At 42.4% G+C, this 18,991-nt stretch overlaps 2 protein-coding genes and 1 long non-coding RNA gene across 5 annotated transcripts in view; 2 read left to right on the top strand and 1 right to left on the bottom strand.

The window, feature by feature from the left end:
• Positions 1-18,991, top strand: part of LOC139991046 (uncharacterized) — a 139,890-nt gene that overhangs the window by 60,212 nt on the left and 60,687 nt on the right. The gene's annotated exons all lie outside the window — the stretch shown is intronic.
• Positions 608-1,985, bottom strand: LOC139991044 (chymotrypsin inhibitor). The gene is made up of 3 exons (XM_072010826.1): positions 1,831-1,985; positions 1,276-1,373; positions 608-899 (listed from the first exon to the last, which is right to left on the bottom strand). Exons 1-3 carry the CDS (start codon positions 1,877-1,879, stop codon positions 819-821), a joined length of 228 nt encoding a protein of 75 aa, XP_071866927.1. The 5' UTR covers positions 1,880-1,985; the 3' UTR covers positions 608-818.
• On the top strand, positions 5,207-6,195 carry LOC141445831 (inducible metalloproteinase inhibitor protein-like). The gene is made up of 3 exons (XM_074111910.1): positions 5,207-5,315; positions 5,526-5,638; positions 5,717-6,195. Exons 1-3 carry the CDS (start codon positions 5,264-5,266, stop codon positions 5,867-5,869), a joined length of 318 nt encoding a protein of 105 aa, XP_073968011.1. The 5' UTR covers positions 5,207-5,263; the 3' UTR covers positions 5,870-6,195.

Raw genomic sequence — 18,991 nt, 5'->3', positions numbered from 1 at the left:
TTAATAGTTTACAAAATCGTAGGCTGATGATAATTTTAAATAGGTGTATTAAATTTAAGTAGGTGAAAGATTAGACCGATAAATACGTAAGAAGCAAAGATAGCGTCTTTTAAAACGACGAATTATCGAGCATAAAAACAGGCAATTACAATTATAATTGCAGTCAAACTGTGATCGAAGGTTTCGTTCAAACGCGTCTCGTACCGCTGTTATTTTTCTCTTTGTCGTCGTTGCTTATCTTCGTGGTAAGTACGTTTACGGTTTTTAGGATTTCGCAGTCTTCTATGCGGAGAATTATAACGACGAGCGCATAAATAGAAAACCGAACGTTTTACTAAAAATTGAACGTAATTTAATTTGAAATTATTACTAGAAATAAAAGTTTAAACAGCGAGAATCTATACAAATTTAAAGTGATTCGTTGTGTGACTCTCATTTCCAAAAGATATTAACCTGTGTTTGTAACTTTAATTTTGCGTCAAGAGCACTCACTTACACCCAACACGACGTTGCTGACGACACTGAAATCTTAATTTCTTTTCTCTAAACATCGAATTTGCTTACTGAGAACGATCGATGAACTTTAAGTAGGTATTTAAGACACCAGTTTGGTAGTATCGTTATAGTCTTTATTTAGATAAGCTTGTGACTAATACCAATCCATTAACAGATAGTGTAATACATTCCCATTTTGTATTTTCATTAAAAATTGGTAAAGTAAAAAAAAAAAATGAAAAAACGAAAAAAGTAGCAGCGAAGAGATTGCAAACGCCAGCGAGAAAGTGAAGAATGGGTTTCAAATAATTTAAACGAAGAAGTTAACAATTTTCTGGAAGAACGCACGTTCCTTCGCCATTTCTCAAATATCCGCTCTTACATTGACAACCGATCTTACATTCCTAAAAAAAAAAATGAAAGAACAAAAATTAGTATACACGTGGAACGGAGAAAAGCATAAAAATGAAAGCAAATAGATGCAACGTAATTAAATTTATATAAATACAAATGAAAACCACAAGTAAGAAACACGGTAACTACTTTTAAAACTCAACGATCGATTCCACGTTACAAAAACTTCATTGGCTTTGGAATTTGTTAAGCGTGTATTTTCGTAATCCTATTGAATATTCCGAGAATGATTCTCTATTCGATTGTTTGCAAAATTCCATAGATTTATTACTTGCTTTTAAGGAAGTTGCATTTGTAAATCTAACGAATTAAGAAAAATCGATTCATCGTGTCCTTCTGACGCGTTTTTCAAATGTTAATACTAACCATGGTACAAACGGTGACACGTGGCTTGGCACAAGTGGGCTCGCACGATCCACAGGATTTAAACTCCTCGTTCAGTCCACATTGCTGACCAAACGAAGCTGTAGCAATACGATGTCATTGTATTATTTTTCGCTATATCTCCGATCGATCCGCTAACGATTAGATTTTTATATAAATTCGTACTTGTATAAAAACAATTAAAAGAGTAAAATCTAAGCGCCTGGTGCTGAATCAGTTCATATCAGTTCGTACCACTGACAAAACCGAATGTCGAAAGCGACCAAATCGGATATTTCAACGTATACAAGGATTGAAAACGTAAGCAAATACGCTGTTACAGAAATAAACAATCGAGTCAAGAAGTGAACGGATTCGTAGTGTGAATGAGCTATTCATAATTCTTGAGAATTGAAAATACAGAAATACGTGACTGTACCCGGTGGAAGACTAAACAAAAAGAGTTGCTCTCTACAGTTTGAATAGATTCTATGTTTTGCTTTTAATGGCGTAAAATTATACGAAATATCGCGTTAATCTTTAACAGAAGTTACTTACCGGAGAAGATAGCCATAACGGCGAGGAGGACGAAGAGGATGCGAGACATTATCGATTCCTTTACGAGACAGCTTACGGCTGGCACTACTGACAAACTTATCGAAATACTTGGCTTTATATACTACTGTTACGAAACCTAGATACACAGCTTCTCGTTTCTTTCATCTGATCATGTCGATGATCTTTGTTCATCCTCTCGCATCTCCGTTTATCTTTACGTCATTTTCCTCTTCTTCGCCGGCTCTTCGTCCGTTCGTTCGTTCGACGACGTTCGTAGATGACCCATAGATGTAGAGGCGTCGTCTCTTTGCGAACTATTTAACGGTATCTCGATTCGATTTACCCTGATAATTGTTTATTTATTTGTTTATTTATTTTATTATCCGCGACCCAATGTTACGTAAAAATTACGTTAAAACGAGGACTGTCGCGACCGGTCAGATATTAAACTCTTAACTAGTTACGCAACTATAAGAATAATTACCATCGTAATATTAACCGGATCCAATTACCAAGTACACATTTGAACGAGGAAAATATCTCTGAAACGAAGTATACGTATGGAAAATCTCCGATCTTGCTGCGCAAAATACCAAGTTTCGCTAAATACGACAATCGTAAACTGCATTAATCGCTCGTTTCCAACTGTTCGTGCAAATTCGTATCTTTATATTTACAGTTGGTCACGAGAATGTTCGGACACTATCATAGACTTTGACTTGGTCAGGGGCATCCCTTTTATTCGACAACGTGTTTTAAGCAGTTTACTGTTTTTTAATTATATTTTTGTTAATAATCCATCGCGTACTTTATTTCTCTATCAGTCTGCTCTAGTGTTTACTATTGTTTTACAGTGATTCTACGGTCTAGTTCATTGCATACGAATGGTCATACTTGTGTAAAAAGCTGACAGTTTGTTTTTTTACTTTCTGACATCTATATACTATGGTTCGATACATGGCAAAACATTTTTGTTAATTTTCCTGTATTTATTTCAAATTAAAACTGCCAATTATAACGAATTTACTTTAACTTTATGGCCGTACATTATTCGCGATATAAAATCGGAAAGTTAAATAAATACGCACAAAAGAGGAGCTGTAGGAAAAACTAACGGGACAAACGTTTCCTTTCGCGTGATCTCGATCTCGATGGGAATCGCTGCGTCGACTCGACGATTCTTGCCGTATCGATTCGTCAATCGCGAGGTATTGCGAGAACTCTGCAATTAGCGACGATTCGAACGGGTGAAAAGGGTGGAGGTTCGTTCGATTCGACTGGCAAATTTTAGAGTCGCGAGTTCACTTTGTCAAGCGCAGCGATCAATCCAGCCGAGCTTCTCCTATCGACGTTTGCTTTTATCTTAAATGCCATTACGGTTGTCGGCCGAGACAACGAGCCAGGAATTCGAAGTTTCCTCTCTGTCGCGCTCGAGAGTCGAGTTCCTCTTTTCCCGCGTTTTATTCAGCGAAACCCAGCGCTTACAATCGAATATCCGACAGTCAAAATGCTATTTATTATTGAGCACTCAGCACCGACTTTCTCCATTTCGCTTCCTTTCTACGCTCACCCCTCCTGTCCAATAATTCGTTTCTCTAGAATCGAACACCCTTTTATCAAATTTATTACCTCGTTTCTTTCTATTTCTTATCGATAATTCCTTTCTTCTTTTTTTTTTCTTCCTTTTTGGTATTTCATTCAACAAGAAAGCAACGGTACACCAATTGTACGTATTAATAGCAGTTCCTTGCAACGTTTAACTTTAATCGCTCGAAGAGAACCATCGATAAATCCTGCCATTTTTCGATATCGATCCGTTCCATGTACTTAGCGTTTTCATTGGACGCTGTCAAGCTGAAAGAAAACCTGGTTTCTCGTCAGCAAGGACCAGTAGTCACTGACAGCGGAAAACTTGATTGAAATTGCTCGAGTTACCCTCCTCGGCTAGCGTTTCCCCTCTTCCTTGCACACCGACCTCCCTTCGTTCTTTACTCCACTTCGCACCCCTCTGTAATGTCACGTCACAGGAGGCAGGCATGGTTCCTTTGTACCAAACCAAGGGCCACCATTTTGCCCCCCGTGAAACGCCTGCTCTGACACACTGACCTGGTATTAACGCGTCCAATCAGCGTCTCTCTGCTTCAATACTAAGCGTTTTCTATTCATTCGAACAAGTTTTTCTAAACAACTTTATACGCGAGGCGTTTCTATTCCCACTGGATAGATCAACATCCGTACCATATACACATACACGATTTTCTCTGAGAAAATAGCCTTGGCAGAGATGATCTCTGAACTTAGCGCGATAACGTTAGAAAAATTTCGATGACTCGCTCAGATTGAATTTATATGAATTTTCTACGTCGCCCCGGCTTTTTTTAATTAAATTCCCCGTTTCATTGTTCTTGGTTCCTTTGCACGATAATTCACCGGTTAAATTTTATAAATATGATAATAACAAATTTCAAAGTAAATATTAAAGCATAATTGGTACGCTCATAGGTGCGTGCAAATTGCTGTTTATCTGCGAACTTGCATGTTGTATCTACCGTGATTACTCATAATCATTCAACAGGATTTCCGTTTTTTACGGCTTGAACTGTGTTATTGAGCCGCGATATCCTCCGTGATATGACGCGTATATATATAATATAATAGATATTTATACGTAAAATAGAGATTGTTCTGCTGGTGGTATTATTACATCGTAACATCAGCGATTCTTTAAAAATATAAATCATCAACATTAACGCGTTTACATCTACAGAAAGCCGTATCGTAGGGGACATCGCGATTTGAGCCACGAAAAAGCGAGTCTTCCTAAATGGTCATGCACGATAAATATGTCATTTTCACGACCACTTTGGACCTGTTATCTCGTTCATTTGGAACAGAAAATGAGTCACTTTCGATTCTTACACGGCGATAGAGTGCGAGTGTTTATGCAAATTCATGCGAGAAACGATTATAAAAGTGACTAGCAACGTAAAATATCACATAAAAATACCAAAAAAGGAAAGAGTTACGATAGTAGAAAGATAAAAGCGGCGAAACGATAACAGGAAAGGAATCTCAACGATAAAAAAGAACGCGAGGTTTCATAATATATTCAGGGGATTTAAGGGAAATTTATTCGCGCAGTAAATTCGATGATTAATTCTTATTGATAATTGTCTATTTATCTATGTACGTGCATCAACTATTGCGACTGTACTTAATAGAAGGAAAAAGGGAAATCACGCACATAAAAACGTGAAGCCGCACTATATTGCCGTAGTTACTTTGTGTTTATCTAGACTGAATACAGTATGTGGGGAAAAACATATATGTAACGTGTATTACATTACGTATATAAGCTGCCATTTTCGCCTGTACTCGCCAGTTCAGAGTTGAATAAGGTTACTAACAAACTAACGGTACATATTTCGCTAACATGTTCCGATTCGTTTGTGCATTGTTCATCGCTTTAACGGTGCTTTGTACCGGTAAGTCTTATGGTGTCTATTTATTTGTGCAGGTGTAACTGCAGGTGTTTAGTATTGTAAATTTTCAATCGACGATGCTTGCAATAAAAAATAAGTAAACGAATCTATCACTTGAAAATTTTAAGAATTATTCCAATAATATTAGGTCGTTAAATAGTTGGTATTTAATAACGGTAATTAATTTAATAATTAATAAATTAATATTTTTAGTTACATCCGCCGGAAAACTAGCCTGTAACAGGCCAAACGAGGAATATCATTGTGGCTCGGCCTGTCAAACAACTTGCGCTACTTTAGGTCAACGTTGTCCCATTACGAATATCGTGAGTTGAAATTAATCGAGAAATCAGTTTCGTTCAATGAGTTTAGGAAAATGGACGTCATCGATGTTATGTTTCTAGAGATGTAACGATGCCTGTTATTGCAAAGAAGGATACGCCAGATATGGCGGTGATACTAGCGCGTGTGTTCCCATAAGCCAGTGTAACAGCAAACGTTCGATGATCCTTCAGACTTTACGATCGAAACAATTCTCTAAAAATTCTGGCTTTTAATAGTGGCACTTACAGGAACACATACAGGAACCATCATCGTTGATTTTCTATCTAGTAAAAATGTAGATAACACGGTGCTGAACTTTCCTCTACATATTTTCTCGTTCTTCGAGTGTGAAGTTCGATTTGCTATAAAAATAAGAAAGCGTCATCGTGCGATAGACGTAAAGTATTGAATAAGAGTACAAATGTTGCCTCCTTTCTTAAAAAATTCTTCATTTCTTGCTTACATGTATTATCTTAATAGTTCTGTCTTCCAATTAACGGATATTCGAATTATTTTTATTTTATTCGTATTAAAATAAAAAATGGATTAAAAGATCAAACGCTAGAACTTTCATTTCAAACGATTTAGCTTTTGTGGAAACAACGTTGCGCTGCAGAAACTCTGATCAGAAGCGTAGGTAGCGAAAACGATACAAATTATCGTGTGCATTATTGCCTGGCGTAGAACTCTCAATTTCTTCCAAAGATTGTAAAACGTCGCAACTCGTTCCATCGTCCGGAACCTAACAAAAACATTTGCTTCGAGTCGTTTTCGAGATTAGCGGGAACAGCCATCGTCCGACTGCTGACGAGCCAGACGTTGCGGTACGAAAGCGAGTTCCGTGCGCAAGAACAAGTTGCAAAGTCAAACAGTTTGACCCGTCTCGAGGAGAGAAGAGGCGCTCCAATATTTGGACGCGTAATGTAATTTACGCACAAGTCGAAAACGCTCGGACCTCGTAACATCTCCCCCTCTTTCCTTCCTTTTCTCGTTCCGTGTTCCAACGAAACGAGTCGCGAGATCGCGATAAACCAAGAAAGGTTCACCGATAATGTCAATCGAAATAAAAGTTTATCGCATCGTAGCGTTCGAGCCTCTGTCGTCTTCGAACGCTTCTCGTCACAAGTAGAAGGGTTATCTGCGTCAGAGACCGCTGTTTGCGTTTCGCTTTCTCGGACTCGACGAGAGATCTATTTACCATACCGCTATAGCGTTTTGTTTGCGGAGAAATCTTCGTTTAGGAGCGTCTGCCAGGCCGATCAACCATCTTTGTTCCATCAGCAGGTATCACGCGACTTACACACGATGAGATGGATGAAATACGTTACGATATAAGCATCGAATCCTACGTTTTACAGAAAAACATATTTTTTAAAACGTCCGATTATCTCGTAACGTTAGCGTCGTTATCGATATTGAGTTCAGAGCTTCACATTTTCTTATACGAAGCACGTACCAAAAAAAGCTAGAGGGAATACCTCCCACCAAGCTTCTGTTATCGGAACTGCCTGGCTATCGGAACTAATTTGGCCCTCGTTCTGTTCTGATAATAAACCAAGTTCTACTTGCTGTATTCGATTCTTTCGAAATATTCGGAAAATGCCTTTGCCGTAGCTGCATCCAAACGATCATAAAACATCGATAAACGACACGATATCGTATGAATATCAAGCTTCTTTCCGATAAGACGACAGTCTGTAAACGATGGCTAATTAGAAATTTCATGCACGTGCAGGCGATTGCACGCGTGTGGCAACACTCGCGACGTACCGGCAGCGATTCGCGCGCGTGTAACGCACTCGAGAGATGAAAGGCAGAGCGTATGTAAACGCATACACTGGCGAGCAACCAGCCTCGATTCGAATTTCGCATGCTGCTCGACACGTGCGCTCCGCCGATTCCCCTTCTGCGGTTGAACGAAGAACGACAGGCCGTCTGCGAGAGAGAGAGAGAGAGAGAGAGAGAGAGACGAAGCAAGCCTGGCTCGAGGGGTTGCTCGAGTTTCCAGCGGGCATTTGTTTAATTGGGAACCGACATGGCCGCTGGAGCTCACCCCTGCGTTCGACCGCCCCATCTGTACGATCACATCGTTGCGAAAATGCGTCGCATGCCACGTGCGCTCCGTTTTTCGCCCTGTGACCTTGATTCCCTCGTTGCATACCCAACGACGACACGCTGCATCGCATTCCGTCGATCGCGTACGCGTCTGCGTAAGATCGATGCGATCTACGAGGCTCGGTAAACGAGCGCAGGCAGTTTTGCGATTTTACAAATTTTATGCGTCGTGCGTAGATTTATTACGGAAATTTGGAGATGCAAAAGTACAAAGGATGCAAGAATAAAATTTCGTTAACGATCGCGCTGAGAGAATTCGTGCGATTTCATGTTTTTGCCAAGATCTCTCAGTTCTTAGGCGAAAGAACCGTATAGCGGTTTAGCACCGCTCTTGTCCCACAAAGCTGCAAAAAAGTTTCAACAGAGAGCTTACGTAGATTCCCGAAAGACCGTGGGCAGAAATTCCGCAGGCGAATTTCCAGGACGCAGATTACTCCCCTTTGTTAGTTCACTTGTCGTGCAAGCTGTTATCGGGAGAGGACCGACAAGGGGGTGACTGCGAAATTTCCGCAGCGAGCAACATGGCCGCGGCCGGATCAACTACAGTTACAACGTGCCAAGTTTCTCGTATCTTCGTCAGGGAGACGAAACAGAAAGAGGACGAGACACAGAGTCATATTCCGGTCGCGTTTTACGCACTGCGTATATTATTATCGCAGGCTTATTCCTTCCTCTTGGCCAACGCTCCATTCGCTCCAACCAACACTGGATCAAAGCGACATTCCGCTATGAAATTTCACCACCTATAATTCGGTCTTTGCGGGATTTCCTACCAGATCTACGAGGGCAACTGTCTCTTTGTTCCTTCTATTGTAAAGTATATACGTTTTTTGGGTGCGACATACGTACAATTACAAACCTATCATTTGAAACTTTTCGTTCGAGGCTACTATTTCGTTACGCGTAGTAGATTGACGGTTCAAATAACAGTCGGCAGGTAACGGGGGAACTTGCAGCTGGACCGCGAACCTTCGATCAAATTCATAGTTTTATAAGCACGAGTAAAGAAACGTAATCTAATTCGATTCGTCCGCTGAAAGTTGTACTCGCCTGTTTTTTTTTTTTTTTTTTTTTTTTAAGAAAACGTTGGTATTTTTACCGGTGGACTTTGATCGCGTAATACGATACGATGAATATTTTGTCGAAGAGATGGAAATACGGAAATTAAAGACGTTAGTTAAAATATTCTTTGCCGGGTAAAGACAAACATAGACAAGGGCCGTTTTTGTCGCGAGCCCTTCAATTGGAACACGATTTTTTATCGAACTGTAAAGAAATCCGAAGCGTGTGTTTTACGTGCTTAACACGGAACACGAGGGGATGTAGTTGGAATATAGTAGAGCCGGGCTAAAAAACCTTCACCCCTAATGTTAGGGGTATTATGAAGCGTACGAGGATACTTTCTAGGCAAATGCTTGACGGTGGTTCCGGTGGATTAGGAAATACTGCCTGAAGGGCTTTGCCGTGGCTTCTTGGCTGAACGAGAAGGGGCTAGCGCGTGTAGAGAGAAGCAGGCTGTTCAATCGGCTCGTATTTATCCTGGGCTAATTAATGAAAAGGAGGGTAGATGGGAAAAAAGCCGGGTAAACAGAGGCAAGCAAACTCTCGCGAGGCTATTCGATCCAATACCATTTTGACCCGTGAAAACCAAGACTCTTCCTCTCCTTTCGATCTTACTTTCCCGTGTTCGCACAGGGTAATACTTACGAATTTCCTCGAACGACCTAAGCTAGAAGAATTTCGTGATGGTACCCGTGTTTTAGGAAAATCCGCCGAAACGATAATCCCGAAGAAAAATTTTATTTAAACAGCGGACTTTGTACGAATATTCGATGCGGCTGAAACCAGTATGCCTGTTTACTCGCGTTAACCGACCGCGTTAAATTACATAAAAATGTAATTATAGAACCTCTAAAAAGGTAAATTTATGGTTACATGGCGCGTTAAATATATTTGTATTCCGATTCGTGTAACTTTCAGTACACACGTGTTAATGGATATATTTCATATTCGCAAAAACGCGTTAACGAATATGTTTCGTGTGTGTAGCGCGTATTTTTAAGAGATATCTTAAAATAAAAATAAAAATATATTAAAAATTCCCGTCTATCTCCGACTGTAGGTTTTTCCAACACGTGTGTCCATTACGAGACTTTTCACTCGCTCTGCATGCTGCAATAGATACAATGACACGATTATTCACGGGGAAGGATCAGCAGTGGCTGCGTTTATAGGTGACCAACACAGGACCAGCGAGGATATATTCCGCTGGATGTCCGTTATCGTTCGTGACTCGATCGTGACGAACGCGCCAAAGTACTCGATCGTTGCTCGATCTCTTAGCTGGCTCGTTACGCTGATCGAAGAATGAAAACCGAGAAGTTTGTCGAGCATAGAGATCCTTGTCGAGGCTAATAGAAATCTCTGTCGTTTCTTTATCATCCCCCCTCTGCCGAGGAACGTATTTATCTTGCTCACGGCCGTTATTTCGTTCGTCCCGCTCGACGGATCCGACGATTCTGTCCGACATGCCACCCAATCATTTTTCCAATCGATTTCCCGATCATTCGTACGAACGAACGCCCATTTCGGGAAATAGTCGATGGGGGTTCGTTCGGAGGAAAAAAGGGGAGGAAAAAAGAAGGCCCGAGTAACGAGCCACTTGTGGGCTCAATGAAAATTTCTGTCCCAACTCGAGGAACTCGACGAACGATCTTTCCTCGTCTTCTCCACCATCTCTCGAATTCTAAGAACACTCTGGTAATTCTAAGAATAGAGTCGAAAGTGACTTTGTTTCATGGATTCGCACGTGGGCAAATTTTAGGCGCAAAAAAAGATGAACGCATCTTTCCAGCAAGTTTGATAACTTTAGTGATCGTTCGTCGGGTTAACTTTAGAACACGTGCGTATACGGTTTTATTTAATCTTTTATACACTGCGCGGTAAAGATTATTATCGATAATTTCTATCTCATAAAATTAAATTACCAACACCGCGTTTGTTTGAAATCTCCTGTAACTGTGGGATCGATCGCAAATAAACTTCGTATACGTACAAAGAATAAAAAGTAAGATTAGATATCTTAAAATTAAATTTCTTAACCCGACGATGTCGGTCGAAGGTTACACTTGACCTAAATCCTCTTCTAACCTGAATCGAAAGTCGTCAAAGAGAACTCGGTTAAGAAGAACGATTCCTTGGACGCGAGCGAGAAGAAACGGATTCCGTTTCGATGGAAATCGATCGACTGGAAGGTACTTTTGCTCGACCCCGAAGCGCTAAGAGGATTCAAAGGGGATGGAAGGAGAGAACGTTAAGAGAATTCACCCTCTGTAAAGTGGACCTCGTCCGCGAGGATCGGCTGACGCGGGCGTTTGTTTGCGCTGGTATAGCGGAAGTCTGCGAATGATATCGATAGCTCGGGGCATCGACTAACCCGTGAGAAAAATGACATTCGCCGTGCCGGTCAAAGAAACCATCTCCGCTAGCGGAGATTTAACGGGCTCACGGCCCCTTTCGCCATCGAGATTCAACGCCGAAGAATTCCGGAAACAGCGCTAGCACCGAAAGAGCCCGTGAGTGGATATATATCACGGATGCTAACAAATTCGAACGAAAAGAAAGCGTGTGAAATAACTTCGTGTTTCTCATGGATATTTGCCGTGAAAAAAATACACCGTGATATTTTACGACAGGTACTTCCCGCGATTTATCGCCACTGTTTGCGCTTTGTTTAATGGCCGCACTTGCGTAAATTATTACCGCGCCTGTACGTAACTTATTATCGTTCGATTTTCCCCGCTTCGTTTTTTATGCAATCCTTTCCTTTCTGTTTGTTTTTCCGATATAACGCAGCTTGGTAAATCGTAATCCTAGAATCGATGAGTCTGCCGTTTCGAATCGCCGATTCCCCCATAGTATTTCAACTTTTACTCGATATCGAACTTTCAACGATTTAACAACGACTTTAGCGTTTTTTTTTTATCTTTATTTGTCCTATCGTTAGAAATGTAAATATCAACAGTCATAAATGATAATTTCTGAGTTTCCATTGTCTGTCTATACTTTACCAGTTACGAGGTAGATTTGTTTCTCATTAACGTCGTCGATGCATCGAGTCTCGAGCGACGTATTCTATGTTCGAACGTCGAGATCCCGTTGGACCTTCCTTATCCATCAATTTCAGGAAAATCCGTAGAATCGATCGGCCTTGGACCTTTGCCCGTCCTCCATAGAGGATTGTTCGCTCGTGCACGCTGGAAATCCCCGCGAGATCCATTCGCGGAGTCACGCATGCCGCTAACTACGAAGGGAGTCGGGATCGAGAGGAACAGAGGCGCATCGAGCGGGCCGAAAATCCCGGCATTGTCTCGACACCGCGTGCTTCGCTCCCCAATACGGATAATCTCGGGAGGCCGGTCGCGTTCCCTGCGGGAGACGCGATAACGTCCTGAAACAGAGAGAATGGCCTGCCGAAGGGTTGCCACCGCTTTTCGCCGCTCCATCCATGGAATTTACAGTCCTTCATCCTCCCGTTTGGTATTAAACACTGGCTATAAATCGACGAATTTCGGGTCGCGTCGCGTGCACAGGTATATTCATGATCGCTACGCTCTTCATTTCCATACATAGACCATAGTATGGTATATTTATCGTGAAAACATTGCTGTGTACTTGTACGAGCTATCGACCACTCGTACCAAAGACATTTTATGTTATTTCCTACGCGTGTAATATGCTACACGAATTTTAATATCAGCAGGTAGGGGGAACGTACGTTCTTGCTGTTGTCAAAAAGTCAAGGAGCGAGAAACACTTTCGACGCTGCTAGGAATTCCAAACGCACCTTAGGGATGCGCTACACCGATCGGAAGATGATCACATCTTTTTCAAAAATTATTTACAGCAATAGCGTTAGATAAAATAAAAGCAGCGTCGAAGGATAAAAATTAACGCGCGAATATCTTTATTATATTTCCGTTTCGGTGGAACGTTATTCGTGCAAATATTTAAAAAACGATAATTGCCGAGTTATCTCAAGATCAAGAACAGAGGGTAAAGAAGACGAACGGTTTGCCCGTGTATTTCGAAAATTCGATAATTCTCGGCTCACGTTCGCCAACGTTATTGTCAACGTTATTAACTTCTACTCTGAAGTGAATCACGCGTCTGCTTAATCGCATTAACGATAAACGATTCGCGGTAAGAATGCTCCTTCGCAATCGTAGTGCTGTCGGTGGGTAAATATTAGCCAACGATATTTTTCCTTCGTACGTTAGACTCGGCTGAGCAAGAACTCGCGTTTACGCCGGTATTCCCAGCTTCTCTGCGAACGATCCTCGAGGAACTGGCCTTTGTCTGTTTCCTCGAGCGACGATAAGAGAGCAAGAGACAGATGTATATAGCACGTTAGCGAACGATTTGCCTGGCGAAAGTTACGTCACCGGCTATTTCCAAGCCACTCCGAAATCAGCGAATTTTACGATCAAACAGTACGTTGTTTTTCAAGGAAAATCCTCATCCTGTTTTACGATGTTTGACTTAGGTTTCGGTGTAAATAATTTCCAAGGAGACGCTGACATTAAGTCTTCTGTTGAATTATTATTATCGTAGAAGTATTGGGTTATAGGAAAGTTCCACGTAGAGTACACGAAAAGTAGACAAACTTCTAGCTATCGACCGCTAGAATATACTCGGGGAAAGCGGCAGACGAATTTTTAAATATTTACAAATTATATCTTTTTACTCGTGCGTTTTTTCAGTTTCACAAAACTCTTATCTCTTCGACAAAATACGAAATAATTACGCGTGGTCGGAGCATCGTTTTCCTTATCGTTACGGTTGGTTGGAAACCGATAGTATTTCGATGGCAATTCGAACGATAACGCGACCTGGCCGCGACAGATCGGACGACGCCGTGTCGATAATCGCAACGAACCATCTAATTGCGACAATAGATAGGCCTTGGAAATCCTGCAATCCTCTGGCGTAGAGAGAACAGGGAAAACGCAGAATCGGAGATGTTTGGTCACGCTCGAATCTATCGAATAACTCGAACTCCATCCCGAGAATATTTCCATGGTGGAAGAGAGCAACGCGTATGGATTATCGTAGCAAAAATTTAGTGGCCGTATACTGTCTTCACCGTGTTCCCCTTCCAATCTTCCGAGGGCCACACCGATCCACGTGTACGCGCTTTATTTCTAACCTAACGCGAACGACTGCTACGGTGATTATATTACGTGCGTTGTTTTTCTTAAAAAATCGAAATTTAAGCAGTGACAGTGGTAAAAAAAAAAACATCCTGCTGAAAAGGAAAGTAAATAAAGAACGACGTTTAGGGGAGGTTGGAACGAGAAAAATCAATGTCGAAGAAACGTGTCCTAAATGTCAGCGCCGAATCCATCGTCAATGGACCGATCTACGTGATCGGAATGTTGGGGTTGGTACCACCTTGACACAGACGAGCGGCCACGAGGCGCTAACTAACGCCATAATCAAGTAAGCAGTTTAGTCGAGCGATCCGGTTACGCCGACTTAGCCTTACGTATCGACGAGGCGTCACTGATTGGTTTACAGATCTGCTGAGCCGAACTCAGACGCTCAAAGGCCTCTCTAGTTAGCCAGAGACTCCCAGAACGAACCACCTTTACCCCATCCCTTTTATTCTCTCTCTCTCTCTCTCTCCTTCTCTCTTTCTCTCTCCCTGTCGCGCTCGCGCGACCCTTTCCTCGGTGTTTCATTAATTTTCCTCCGATTCCGCTTCGTCTGCGAAGGCTTTGCACCTTTGATTTCGCAAAGCGGACCTCGACAGTTTGGTCTATAAATAAGTTACGCTTAATTGCAAAGATTCTCTCCCTATCTTTTTCAATTTTTCTCCCTCTTGTAACTCGATTCCCATGGAGAATCGGAAGGGAAATGGCTCGCGCGGTGGATCGCGGCCTGCAATGCGGCAAATTCGAGACAAAAAGCTATCGCGTGGAACCGTTGCATTCGCGACGATTAATATGCGCCACCGGAGAGGGTGGCGCTCGAAAACGTAGGATAGGCGGTGACGAAGGGCGACGAATTTATCGGTGGCGGGTGCTCGCGACGAGAGAGAGAGGAGAAAAAATGCTCGCTGTTGGCACAACATTAGCGAGGAAATTCACGGGGGTAAGTGCAAGAGTTATGGCGGACATGCCTGGATACCTGACTATTATTCTTCAGGTATCTACCGGTGTTTAGACATCAGGCAGAATGTAACGCATATAAAGAGAATTAACGATCGTCGTCCATGTAATAACGAGGCTAGATACGTACTGGTATCTTTTTACATATATTAATTTGCAAAGTATTTGGACGCTTGGCGTAGAACTGTCCACGTTGTATAAAAAATTTTGGAATTTCACTGGCGCTTTCAACGCGTTTCAACGAATAGAACAAAATGTTTATCGAACGTACGATGGGCCGAAGTCGAGTCAAGAAACCTATCGTACTTTTACGTTTTTCACGTGCGAGGGAAAGGTAAGAGAGATTTTTAACGAAAGCAACCGAGTTGTTGTTCTCGCGATTTACGTATACCTTTGCACTTGCGCGTAAGCGTCGAACTTTCTGAACCTCGAGAAGCGTAACCACGACACCGGGAAGATTTCGTTGATTTGTCAAGTGGACCCTAACCCCCGATATCTTCCTCCCTTGAATAAAGTAAAGGAAAAAATGCAGGAGCGCGCGCTGTTCGCGTTTTTCACAGTGGAAGCAGGTTTGGAGGGCGGTAATCGGTGGCATGGATCGCGAGAGACGGTTCTCTAATTTCGAATAGGGGAGCACCGGGTCGCGTCAGATTCTTGACAGACGTGAAAAATGTCACTCGTATGCAAAGCAAGTTGTGCCAGCCCGTTCGTTTCATTATTTCGCTGCTGCGTGTCTCTACACAGGGGATTTCCCTCTCTCGCGAAAAATTTAATTCTCAGCCGGAAACCACCTCGATCGTATGCCTACGAAATTCGAACCCTTCGTCGTTCCTTTCTTTTCTTTTCTCCGACCCTCTCCTTGTTTAATATAAGATCACGAGAAGGGACACCTGCGGTCGGCTCTTTAAAAATGATTAACTTTACTGAAGAAACGAGTCGCGAGCCCATAGCGACGTCCTCGATGAAAAATGAACGTAGCTCGGCTTTTACGATGGCTAAAGGCGTCGTTAACTCTTCCTAACCGCTCATTTTTAATGATTTCACCCGTGGCTAGAATTACCCTTCTTAGACAGGCTGCTGGGGTACATACGTAAGCAGCGTCGTTGCGCTCTAAATATGGTAAATTAGGATTCCTGTGCCACAGCAAGATGGTTTTATTACGATCTACATTTTCCGCTATTTAAGCCTATGACTCCTGCGTTTAAAATGTACTTTCCACATAAATTATAGTCGCTGAGAAGTCCCTTAATGTATTTTGCTTTTAATTTATTCAGAGGCACGTCACTACAGTAGTTTAGAAAGATGAAATCTTTCTTTAATTTTCATGAGGCATTAGGCGCGAGAATCGTTAAGACGCAATATGGTTTATCCTCGTTTTCTAACGTACGTTGAGATATCTTCAAATACGTTGATGGTTCCACGTGTTTCCTATCTTTCGAGTAAAGTTACATTATAGGCGAAACAGTATTTTTCGGAACGATAGATAGGACATGTTCGCCAAGGAGGGCGGCGTATCCCGTGATCCTTTAGCGGCTGATCTTCTGTTTATTAAACTCATCCATACGTGTCAACGTATCAAATTGTGATTTCACTTGGGTGTAGTAAAATGTATGTATCTAAGAGTCGATCGTCGAAGGTCGATCGATAGAATCACAGAGACGAGGACAAAGGTTAATCCAAAGCATAGGAGGCAGGGAGGCGCGACACGTCGTCTTGACAAGCGATTTGTCACGTTAACGAGCAACCACCGTTAACGATCGCGTTCTAAGCGGATGCGAAATACGCGAAACGGCCACGTGCGTGTACACCACGAAATCCGTTCGAAGGCAGGAATTTCCTGCGAATTAAATTCGAAAGTCGCGAGGGCGAGAACCTCGACGATCCAACCACGCCATCCAAATTAGCATTCCGAGGGGAAGATTACCGGTTGGCAAGAATTCTTTGACAAAGAGGAACTCCCGGTTCTTGCAGGCTTCTCGACTTCTGCGTCCTTATTATATTCGCCGAGTATCGATCGCTCATTATACGCGAGATACCCTCCGAAATGCGTCCCGATGCTCGTGTGTAGCGTAATCGTTCGACTCGATGTTAAATTGCCTCGTTAAGCTGTCGTCGGGATACGTTTTAGCCGGAAATTAATCGCGGTTTTACGGCCAGACCGATATCCCACGCCTAATCAATTTCCCAACGATATTCCATTTTAAAATCCAGCAGCAACAATCGGTGAAAATTCTCCTCTCGTTCCTCGAAAATTTTCGGCTTCGTTTTATTTCTCCGTTTCTTTATTACGCGCGGAAATTAACTCGAGAATCGACTCGGAAAAAGATCGCGTACGCGTTTTTTTCTTCCAGAATTTTTACGACATTCTCCGAAATGTATACGTTAATGAAAAACGAACAAACTTATCGTTCGACTCGATATACGGAAGTTAATTGACTCGTCGCCATTTCAGGATTTTAAAAGTACTTATCTTTGAAGGAGGAAATTGTACAGGTGATAGGACGAATGATAGATAGGAGGAGATCGATCGCAACGAGTGGTTGATCTTTAATCGGTCGAAGTTTCCGCCGTGATCGATGTCGAAAGTGGAAACGCCACGAAAGCAGCTTCCTCCGGTTGACGCACGGAACGCCGGACATTCGATCTCGGTTTCTCTCTTTCTCTTTTAGCCGCCGTTGTCCGGCGAGGCTTAATGAAAACCGTGATTGAAGCCGATGCAGTGGGGCCGATCGATCGACAGGAATCACGAAGAGGGTGTTTGGCAGCCAATCACCGACCTCTCTGCAAGGGACCGACACTTTTTTCCTCTCTCCCTTTGGTTCGATGAGATTCGTGAGTCGACTCTGCGCGGGACACGTACCATCGGACTTTAACTTTACTTTTGTATCGGGTTAAACAAACGTTTATAACGTCGATACGTCCTACAAGTAAAATACAACTACTTGAATTTGAATCTTTCGAGAAATAGTACGACGTATAACGTGCAACCAGTGCAAACTAATTTTGCTTTCCTTAATTACAGCGTACTGTCTCTTATTTCGAAAGAATTTCGAGTCCGAAGAAACTACGTATTTCTCTTCGTTCGATTAAAGCTTAAGCTACGTCGTCGTTGGAAAGTACTCGAAATAAATAATCGACGATTGGAGTTGTACTCGTTAAACGCTTTGAGACACAAATAATTTGTACGGACAAGAAAGCTAAATTAACATACGAGGGACTATTACCGAGGGAACCTTAGTTTCTGATCAGCCTTTATAAAATGTTTATGAGGCGGGACTGTGAAGCGGACGAAAATTTGGTACTTTGAAACAGGAACTTTAAAACGTAGCTCGTTATCTTCGAAAGAGCAGACTTTCAAAGGAAACTTGCCGCATTAAAGAATCCACGGTTCCCGGAGAAAGAAACGGTTGGAGACAAGCGGCGCGCCTGCATTAGTTAACAAGTTGATCAACAAGAGTTTATCGTCCCTGTGTTTTAAAGGGAGGCTTGACGAAAGGCTGGATAAAATCCAGTCAGAAACGGTGGAACCTGGGGAAAGTTGGAGGGTAAACATTTTTCCGTTCTCCTTCGAGAGCTAATAACCTCTGCATATTTGATAGGATTCCATTCTCCGCTCGCGGAAGAAAGAGATCGTTTCTGCTTGCGCGCGGTTCCACGTTCCCGCGGAAAGGAAATCTAATTTCTCTCGCTAACACGATACAATTTTGATCCCGTGCCGCAATCTGAAAGCTTTTATGTCCCCGAGGTGGGCAAACCTTGTATCCTCTATGCGTTTTCACCTTTACAAGGCTCGCTCCATACCGTTTTCCCTTCCTTTCTCTCTCTCTCTCTCTCTCTGTCTCTCCGACCCTTCGCTCCCTCTTTTCTGCTTCGTATATTAAATTGACCAACGTACACGGTCCTGTTTTGTCTCTGGAGCCGCGAGTATCGATCCTTTCGAAGGGCAAACCTTCGAGGGACCTTTTGTTTCGTCGAATAACGGATAATTTCTTCCTCTTCCACGGATCACGGAATACTCTGTCCCTCGAACGAAACGGAAACCGAACGATCCACCGCGTCGATTTTCTA

The sequence above is a fragment of the Bombus fervidus genome, chromosome 9, assembly GCF_041682495.2.
Source record: "Bombus fervidus isolate BK054 chromosome 9, iyBomFerv1, whole genome shotgun sequence".
Classification (NCBI taxonomy): Eukaryota; Metazoa; Arthropoda; class Insecta; order Hymenoptera; family Apidae; genus Bombus; species Bombus fervidus.
This window is presented reverse-complemented; position numbering and strand designations above follow the sequence as displayed.